At 36.0% G+C, this 10650-nt stretch overlaps 1 protein-coding gene across 1 annotated transcript; it reads left to right on the top strand.

Annotated features, from left to right (window-relative positions):
• The first annotated feature begins 4482 nt into the window (after nucleotides 1-4482).
• LOC136807694 (sodium/hydrogen exchanger 6-like) lies at nucleotides 4483-6730 on the top strand. Its single transcript, XM_067064295.1, has one exon. It carries the CDS (start codon nucleotides 4510-4512, stop codon nucleotides 6253-6255), a length of 1746 nt encoding a protein of 581 aa, XP_066920396.1. The 5' UTR covers nucleotides 4483-4509; the 3' UTR covers nucleotides 6256-6730.
• Nucleotides 6731-10650: the final 3920 nt, after the last annotated feature.

Here is a 10650-nt window from a genome sequence, read left to right as displayed (position 1 = left end):
AAAGAGATGGAAAAACAGCTTCTTGAAAACAATGGAAAAACGGCTCGTCATATACCAGGTCTCTTGCCCTTAAGGGAGTTTATGTCGAGTAAAAAGGTTTCTTTTGTTGTTTTTGTTCGGCCTCAAGACGTCGGGAAACGTCTGAACTTTTTCGTGCGTCACCCGGTACAAGAACCAATTTAATATCATTGCGTTAAGAATTTCTTTTGCTATACATTGGTAAAAATATTGCTCCTTATTCTTAAAAATTGAACTAGTATCGTCAAATCATGTAGAAACCGTCCGATTTGTATGGCGAGCCGTCTTTTCTGGACTTTCATTTAATGACCTAATCAACGTTTTTACAATAGAATTTATCAATAGAAGTGATCGTTGAACTTTGAGTAATCAGGAAAGCTGTTTTTCCATCTCTTTACATTCCTCTGATCAGAACATGACTACCGTGAAAATCACATGTCGAAATCGTATTCCGACCTGTGACAGCGAATATCAATTCTATTCAGTAGCGCGCATATTCAACGCTGTGAAAAGTAAGCATGACGAAAATCTAAGATCTTGGATTAAGTTTAAAGTTGATACTTTTACTCACGTCGTGGAAAGCATATCTCAAAAATATCATCAACGCTTTTAAAGAAGAGTCAGTGATAGAGAATGATAACATAAAGATCTGTGCATTATTTCGATTCCATTAAAGTATAATTAATAGTTTAGTGCAATTACTGTTATACATTTGGAATGATGTAGAGGATTTCTTTTGAAAGAAACACATTTCAATTAAACTTGGAGATTTCTGGGGGAATTCGTCAATAGTAAGCACGTATACTGATACAGTCTGCTAGACATTAATACGGTAATATTTGCTCTTCATCTTTGATTCTCTCTATAGTGATTAGATTGACACGATTGACGCGTCGTGAAATTGTAGTACGAGTTTTATATTGGTCAAACCTTCCTCACTTCTGTCCAGGATTTTAAACATATTTTGAGCTCTTCATTATTCAATTAGGTTATGTAGCCAATATAGGCGAAAAAAGATGATGTGCGCATTATTACCCCCTGAAAAGTCAAAAAGTGCTTGCAACAATGCCACATCCTGGTTGAGTTTTGTATGATTTTTACATTGGCCGCACTTCTATGAGGTTTTTGAACTAGCTAAGTTAGGTAAGCAAAATTGGTGAAAAATAGGCAAAAGTTTTGAAGTTCAATATTAACCACACTTCTATGAAGTTTGTGAGTATTCTTGAGCTCTCCAACTAGCTTAAGTAAGCAAAATAGGCGAAATATAGCAAAAAGTTTTTTTATCCCCTGAAACGTTGAAAATTGCCAGTAATGACAACGTAACGTTAATTTTCTTTACGAAAAGTCCAACGTTTTCTATGTTTTTGTTAAATTTTTGAATATTTTAAAGCGTGTAATTTGTTAATAAGGGTGAAAACAGGCTAAAAATAGGCAAAAATGACTACTTTTTACCCGTTTTTCTCCTTGCGAGCCCCTGGAAAACATTTTTCGAAGTTTTTTGTTTTACTACTTCTTTTGAGTATATTTACCAAGTTTCAAAACATTTCCATGGCTAAGATAAAAAGATATGGACTGATGTTACTGACATAAAACGGCTTCTCAATAGTACACGTTTTTTTTATTTTAAGAAACACACTTTTAAGAAACATAAGGCTCAGAATGCCTAAAAACTAAGAAACATCTAAGAAACAAGCTGAGGCTGAGAATGAGAAAATAACATTTTTTAATTCGGTTTTTTTAAGAAACTTCCAATCCAGACTTTCATAAGGCTGATTATGTCAAAAAGTTTAGAAACATTTAAGAAACATTTAAGGCTCAAAAGGCCGATTTCTTAAGAAACATTGAGGCTGCTTGGTAAAACTAGTTTCTTAAAAACAAACAAACGTGTAATTCCTTACCCAAGCTCTTTTAAGACCCCCTAATTCAAAAGTCCCCTTAAAACGCTATTTACCTGTTCATTCCGTAAACTGGATGATGAGCAGCACGAAAATCGTATATAAAGTTACTACCCCTCTAGGTTGGCGCTACCCGGCACTCAGGAGCTGCTCTAAAAATACATGGCTTGAAGCTGTAAGGAGATTCGCTGCCATTGAGAATAGGGAATACTACTACATAATTCAAAAATAGTTGGACAATAGGGTCTTTTTTGATACTCATAACTCTTTCTGTGTTTATTTTGATGACTTCTTGTAAGCAAATTCTTTGTTCGTCTTGAAATTATTTTTCTTTTGATATATAATACAATTTTTTTCGGACATATTTTCCGGACATGTCCGGTTTTAAACTGTCCGAAAAAGTGGTTTCCCCTGTCCGGATTGATGGGGCTTTTTTTTTGGTAACTCAGTATACCCTAAAGAACATCTGTGCCAATTTTCAGCTTGATGGCAATTTTGTCCAGGTCTCGGGCTAATTCTACCTGACTATTGGATATGTCACGGAGCCTGTGATATTCGAGAAAAAATTTTTTGGGGCATTAAATTTGGTCCATGAAAAACTGCCCAATTTTCTGCATAAAAGACAGAGTGCATTGAAGGTTCTCTAAAATGTGGTTGGAGCCGTTTCTTCTGGGAATTTTTATGTATATTTGAAGCTCAAGAGCAGCCAACGGCTAGAAATTCGAAATTATCTGTTCTAAATGGTAACTTTCCCAGGAAATATGTGTCTGTTCTTCTCTTGTCAGACTCCTGAATATACGTATCTGTTCTTGAAAGAATTGAGGTTCCTGGAAATTTTCATCTGTTCCGAGTTTAAATCAAAATTCCTGGAAAATTCATCTGTTTTCATCTATATATTAATAGTGGTAGTCTGTATGTGTGTTTGTCTGTGTTTTCTACTTTCGTTTTCGCTTTGTTTGTGTTTTAAAATTATGACTTTTAGTCTCTTGCTCCACAAATTTGTTTTATTGGATTCGCGCCATTTGCAAAAGATCGGATAGAGCTTGGTTTAGACTTTATTAAGCCTTTGTTTTGAAATTTAAGGCCCATCTACATTTAGTAATTTTAACTTCTGCCCAGACTTGCCTTTTTCTCTCTTCTTTTGTTTTAAATGTTTTCGAATGTATTTAACGATCGTATTTATTAATGACATTCGAATTCTTTTCAAAACAAAACAATTTCATTTCATAGAAAAGAATATTTCAAAAGTAAATCAAAACATAAAAAGGTTTGTGGACAACAACAGCATTCAAAGGGCGATATAAAGCATAAGAAAAAATCAGTTCACTTCTTTTTTCTTATAAAAATATTCAAGCCGTCGTTACCATTGAGTTTAAAGCCCGAAGGGCTAAAGTTCAATCTCTAACCTTTCTCAGGCAAGAAAAAGTGAAGCTTATAAAATGCGCCGCATTTTTGACGACAGATTGAATCTAGCAATTCCTTTGTTTACGATTGATATTTTTTTCGAAATTTAGAGGTAAATTTTATAGTATTAATCTGTCATTTGTGTAAAAACCAGGCGAGCCGCTCAAGGCCGCGCTACTTTGGTAGGATTTGTTGGCTTCAAATCCTACCAAGGAGATTAACTTCTAGCCCTTCGGGCTTATACTTCATTGGTCGTTACTGCTAAAAAGTGTGTACGTCATTTTCCCGAGGGGGGGGGGACTAGGGCTTTATGTCTCGGGAGGGGGGCAGTAAACGATCCAAATATGGTAAAAAGATAAGACACCCGGGGAAGGTTAGAGTTAAACGTTGTACAGATTTCTTTTTTTTATTTGATCGCTTTTTTAAGCCAGCTTCAACATCCAAAGGACTTTTAGTGCGTTCAGCTACAGCTTAACCGGCGTGTGACGCCGGGTACCGGCTAGTATTCTTTAATTGAGCGTCGAGATGCTCCTGGAAAAACAGCATCTAGGATCTACATACTCTGTTTAAATTTGGTCCCGGATTCTTTAGATAGGGGAAATCTAAGGTTTGCTGGAAAAATTTTCCCAAATTATTGCTCCTGGATTTTCGGAAGATATGTTTCATACTCCTTCCTAGATTTTTTGAAGTGCTTAGAAAATAGCTGGCTCTTAGATTTTACTCCGAAATTCCCTCTCCTGGAAAAAAAGAACAGAATTTTGAAAGATTCCTCCGCTGGCTGCTTCAATATCTCGGATAATCATATTTTGCCGAAAATGTGCAAGAAAATGCCCGATTTTTCGCTCAAAATTACTTAAATTTAGCTAAATTTGTTCTGAATTTAAAGCCCTAGTTTTGGTCCTCACGTACGGTCGTTTTTAAAGCGAGTATGTCTCCCCGGGCATCACGAAAACCGTTTGGGGGGCCTTCAAAATTATGCTTAGGAAATCTCCAAGACACTCCTTAGTAAATTCTTTAATAAACATATTTATACAAGCATACACCAAACAACCTAATTTGTTTTAGCCTAACCGATTCGCTCCAATAAGCAATTTTTAGCGTAATTGATATACTCACATAAGCATTATCTGAAATTCTTGAGAAAGATTTTGAAAAAGTCAAAAGACTAAGTTGGATTTCAATCGATGCAATTATGTTTGACCGTGGACGAATGAAAGTTGGGCTCTTGTTCCTACAATTGTTTCAAAGTGTAAGCATGGCTTTCGACATGATTGACGATTCAGTTTCTCTTGAAGGCCTGAAAGAAGAAGAACTTTCGAGCAGTCACAAGACAGACAGCTTGAGTATGATGATCTTAATCGGTCTTCTTATTGCTACTGTGCTGGTAATCTGGTTGTTCAAACTACGTCGATTCAGTGTGTTCCACGAGACTGGAGTCGCCATGCTGTTTGGAATAATCGTTGGTGGGATCATCAGATTGTCTGAAGAAAAAGATAACGTGGAAAAGTTCGTCCATGTTAGCAATTGTGAGAACTTAACAACAGCACCCCGTAATATGTGGATGAAAATAAACGGGACAGATTATTCATATGTGTTGAGTGGTATCGTGCAACACTCCACTAACAATCGCGCAAACGAGGGTGGCAACGAATTGCAAGACAAATCATCATTTAACCCGGAAATTTTCTTCTACGTGCTTCTACCGCCAATCATTTTCTTTGGTGGATACAGTTTGAAACGACGCTATTTCTTCCGTAACCTTGGTGCAATTTGCGTTTATGCTTTCTTTGGAACAAGTATTTCGTGTCTGGTGGTGGGTGTGATGACATACTACTTCAACAGAATGACTGGAGTTATTGAAACATTTGATTTCACCGAATGTCTTTTGTTCGGAGCAATGATATCGGCGACAGATCCAGTGACAGTACTAGCTATCTTCCATGATTTACACGTCGATGTTGATTTATACGCTCTGATATTCGGTGAAAGTGTTTTAAATGACGCCGTGGCTATCGTATTGTATCGCGCCATCGAAGCTTATCTAGCGTACAACCCATACGACCAACGACAATTTAATATTTACTCTTTTTTCTACGCATTGGGCGACTTTGTTTCTATTTTCGTTGGATCATTGTTTATTGGCATCCTTATCGCTTGTTTTACTGCCCTCCTCTCCAAACTCACCAAAATTGGCATGTTCCCTATTCTCGAAACAGCTCTCTTTTTCCTAATGTCGTATGTGACGTTCTTGGCAGCAGAAGTATTCAGCTGGTCTGGTATAGTAGCAGTGCTGTTCTGTGGTATAGCACAAAAACATTACACGTACAAAAATTTGACGCCTGAATCAGCGATACGTACAACTCAAACATTCGAGTTATTAAACTTCTTGGCGGAGAATTTCATTTTTTCGTACATCGGTCTGTCTTTTTTTTTATTCAACTTTCACCAATGGAATTTCGGATTTATTGGAGTGGCTTTCTTGGCCACTCAAATTGGTCGTATTTTGAATATTTATCCACTCTCACTCTTATTGAACTGTGGAAGGACACGAAAGATTCCATGCAAACATCAAAATATGATGACATTCGCGGGTCTTCGAGGAGCTATCGCTTTCTCATTGGCTATTCGAAATACGGTATCAGTTCCACGGCAAATGATGCTTACAGCTACACTAATGATTGTTTTAGTGTCAGTCATCTTTTTTGGTGGCTTGACACTCCCTTTCGCCAAGTTGATCAACCTTGAAACTGGAATTGACGAGGTAGAAGAAGAATTTAAAGCTAAACGATTGAGCTTGATTAATTTGGATGATCCAGGAAGTACACCTGAAGATCGGGCTGAAAAAAAGAGATATGAAAAGTCATGGCTTGTCAGAACCTATGGTGCTTTTGATAGAAAGTATCTTATGCCAATTCTCACAGACGAATATGTTGATTAAAAAATATTTCTAAATTCTAGGATTATTCAAGTTTGTAAAAGTCATCGGAAGGGGAGGGGGGGGGCAATCGCTGGGAAGAGTTTGACATTGTACTTCTGAAAACCAAAAAATAAGGTAAAAAAGAAAGGCACAAATCAGGTCCAGAAGGGGAGGGGGGAGGGGTTGGAAAGTTTTCGAAAAATTAACAAGCGAGGGGGAAGGGGGGTTTCTTGTGAACCAAAGTATGTCAAAAGTGACAAAAGTTCTGCATCCGAAGGCTTGGCACGCAAATAGACCAAGTATCCCCTGACCATAATATCCTCGGATCTTACTTGATGGATAGTTTTCACTCAGTTATTTCTTGTCCATTATTCTAATATTAAATTAGCAAATTAGTAATATGATTAGAAATAAAATGTATGGAAATAAATAAAATTGTAAAAAAAAAATTATCACAAAGATTTGTTTAGTCATTGATAGCCTAAGGAATCTAATTCTCGAGGGAAGACAACGGTCACATGACTTATTCAATGAAAAGGAAAAATTAAGTATCCTGAATCTATCACACAAAAAAAATCGAACCAAAATGTTTTCGTCTTCGTAAGATATAATAACTGAAGAAACATAAAATACTATCTCAAATGATTCTTACTGAGCTGACAAGTAAACATGCGAAGGAACGAAATTATCTACTTGACCTATTTTTCTGGCGATTTGAATTTTATTGGCTAATTTTTATACAAATTCAAATTTTCGAATTCATACGCACATGAAAATCAGTTTTCAAGTTCACTTGGCTTTATTCTTGCAAACCTAACCTCTTTGTGGCCCCATTTGAGGCTAATTGACCTTTCATAAACCAAAAGGGCCTGTACGAAGCAAAAAAATCAGAGGCATTTCTATTACGCATTAAGTATTTTGGAACGGTCGAAAGGAACATTCTCTATCATGGTTTAACAAGGAACGTACAACGCAGAAAACTTCAGCAAATTTAATATTTAGGTTGACACTTTATCATTACATTTATTTTTATACACCATTGGAAAGTTTAAAATTGGAAAATAAAAAAAACAAAAAAACAAACCAATACGATAAAACTTAATATAATTTGAAGAATTGAACTCCTGCGACTAACATTTGCCGTCCGAAATAAAAGGTCTACGTAAGTCTGCCTCAATATAATGCAGCAGAGACAAAAAACCTGTAACCTTTGATAGAATTTGAATTAGATAGCGGTTTAGCGTTTGTTTGAAAAGATATTCAGAAGTGGAAAATTACCAAACAAAAAAAGGGAAAAAAAGATGAAAAATGAAGACGAAAAATTCAGCTTCGTGAATAACTGTAATTTCCAATTTCCAAACAGTAATTCTTTTATTTAAGAATATCATCTCAGTGAAAAAATTATTCAAAGATAATAAATTCACTCAAAAGATACATCCCAAAGTTAGCTTTGGCTGAATAAATATTTAAATTTTTTTTTTCGCATCCTCTAAGATTGAAGATTTTATAATATGAAAGTGAACGTCATAGGACAATTCTACAAGAAGTTGAATCTTTTTCTTCTTTATGTCTCATCTTTATTTTCTATTTTTTTGAAATCTTTTTAAAATATCAAACTCCTTATTATCTTTTCAAAAAGTGCAAACCACCATTTCATTCGAATGATATCGAAAGTGTTTCAGCGTTTGTGTCTCCACTGCAGATTATATTGAGACAGACTTTACTTCAAGGAGACTTGATCAATTACCAAATTACTCCCAAAATTCAAGAAAACAATGTAGGAATGTTTTTCAAGGTGAAAACTCAAAGTTGCTATTTATTTCAATTTTTGGCCTTTTTAAAAGGGTTATAAAATCGCTAGAAAATAATTGGACAGAATTTTAAATCGAAGCTTACACGGCCAAATACTAAGTTCAAATGATCGAGCCCGTTAAATTCGTATGTTTTGTTAATCCGAAAAGAAGATAATCCAGAACGTATGAGTTTTCAGGATAAATCCTATTCTCATCGTACTTCCGCCAAAATTGTGAAATTGCAACAGCTTACACGATTATTATATATTAACGCTGCATATCATAACTTTGTTAAACAAGCAATTTTCAAACTTCCAAAGCTCATTGAATAACAAATAATTGAAAATCATCACTACCAAATCTACAAATTCATGCTTTCTCCTCTATCGATTGACTCGAAGCCGTTTGGTAATGTAACTTCTCGAGTAGGAAATCCAACAAATTTTCAGGTCGCTCGTTTACAACGCTTGAAGTCAGTGACTAAAAAAGAACAAACGAAAGAGTCAATTGTTAGATCTAACTTTTCAATATTGACTTCGCGACCCTTTCTCCCTTCTGTGCCGTGACAAGACAGATGTGGACAGATAACTACATGAGGTCAGAGTCAAAAGCGCAATTGAAATGGGAAACTTTGCACCTAGCCCTGTTGGGTAAAAACATAACATTTCCTTTCCTGGAGTTCGTGATGCGCTTCTTTGACGACAGTAAACATTTCAAAGTGGTATATTTTGACATTTTATCAAAATCTTTACATAAGTTTGATTTTCATTTACTAAATTCATATATTAGCATGTATTAGTAATGTTATATCTAAAATTTAAGTACTCTCGATACCTAATAGCCGTCCCTCTCTGCTAATTAATTTTTCGAAATTTTCCACCCAGGACATTCTTATTCCAAACCCCCGCTTATAAATTTTTGGGAAAATGTTTTTGGAAGTTCCCTCTTTTGTCCTAATTCTGCTGTATTAGCCTCCTTTTCAAAAGTTTTCTACCCAGGACATTTTTATTCCATCCCCTCCGCTTATTAAGTTTTGAGATTTTTTCCAACCTCGCCGGCTATTAGGTACCCGAGAGTACATGAAATGTAATTATAATATATTATAGCTATAATAATACTCTCTATCTCCCTCCCCCTCCTAAGTCAACCGCAGTAGCTGACTGTTACATATATATTAAATGCCCTGAGCTGGGTTCAGTCCATATTACATCAAGAAGTCATAGTAGTGTGACAATTCATCTGTCAATTCTCGGGATCGAACTTGTTCAACTTAAATCACATGTTAAATGTCAATTAAAATTAGGGCACGACATTATGGGCTTTGGTGTTCAAGTATCTCGACGTGTGCAGTTCGTAATTTTTCAAGTTGCTTGGTCGTTGCGAACGTCTCACTATTGGTTAATTGACTTGCACAGGTTAGATGAGTTAAGTTTGTTGGCTGTCTTGCGCTGGTCGCACAGCTTGTGTTGGCCTAGACTGATTGCCGGATTGGCAACGTATGTTGGTGGAATCGGCCTTTATCAACTCTAGCTGGCTCCATTCTTGATTCGATTGACCAGCTTGTGTTGGCTCAACGGTTTGTGAGTCAGTGTGTTATGTGGAAGTTGAGCTGCAATATTTTGATTTAGAGTACAGAGACATAAAAAGAAGAAGTAGTAAAGGAAAAACTAGATTATAAGTTGTAGTGGAGAAAAATATTGGTCATTTTGATGTTGTTTTTAATTTCGATGAGTATATTTTAAAATGGATTGTGAAAGAGATCAGGATTTAGACAAAGAAGAAATGCAAATTTTAGTGACTAGAGCTGGCAGATATTTCAAAGAATGCCCCTTAGAAGATACTCCCTCTTGTTCAACACCAGCTTCTACTAAAGAGAAATCTTCTCCGAGGAATAGTGCTTTCTTTAAATGCAAGGAACATTATACTGGAAAGAGTAAAAGTTGGACAGATATCAATACAGGCTGTGCCAAATGTGTCAATTACAGTTTATGTGAGTTTTCCAAATGGCATTTTACCAAGAGGGAAAGAAGTTTTGTCTTACCTTTTGACTTTAAAACGAAATAGTATCTATCCCTCCAAATCAGTCCAAATATATACTCTATCCCTGAAAATGTTTGCTGAAGGACTGGATTATCAAAAAGGAGCAATCTTTGGATTTGGTCCCTCCGCTGATAAAGAAACCAAAAGTGTCATGAAGAAAGCCAATGCAGATGAGGAAACCTTAGAAAAGATGGACAAATATGTACCAGTTCATAATCTTGGTGAAGAGAGGAATGTTGGCATGATCAACTATGAATTGGACATACGTGGGAAACAAAATCTGGGGTCTGCTTCAAGGAAGATTGTCATCAAAAGGTAAGATCTCATAGTGTCCTCCTCCCCCTTTATAAAGGGGGGGGGGGGGAAACCAATTTTCCAATTTTGAATGGATGAGGGGGGAAAACGAAAATTTAAATAGTAAAGGGGGGAAAACATCGATAGTTGGAAAATTTGGTGGGGGGGGGGGGGGTGAAATCACTTCAATTTTATCTCAGCAACCAAGGTCAGTCCACATGATATCATGTGATTAGATCATGATTGAAAAATTAACCAATTTTCGTTCTATTTTGTCTAGTATTCCTTT

Source organism: Clytia hemisphaerica, unplaced genomic scaffold, assembly GCF_902728285.1.
Source record: "Clytia hemisphaerica strain Z4C2 unplaced genomic scaffold, Clytia hemisphaerica genome assembly, whole genome shotgun sequence".
NCBI classification, from domain to species: domain Eukaryota; kingdom Metazoa; phylum Cnidaria; class Hydrozoa; order Leptothecata; family Clytiidae; genus Clytia; species Clytia hemisphaerica.
Note: the sequence above shows the minus strand (reverse complement) of the source record. Positions and strands in the feature narration are given on the sequence as shown.

Coding starts and splice junctions, on each gene's coding strand:
- LOC136807694 (XM_067064295.1), top strand. CDS start 4,510: ATGTTTGACCGTGGACGAATGAAAGTTGGGCTCTTGTTCCTACAATTG.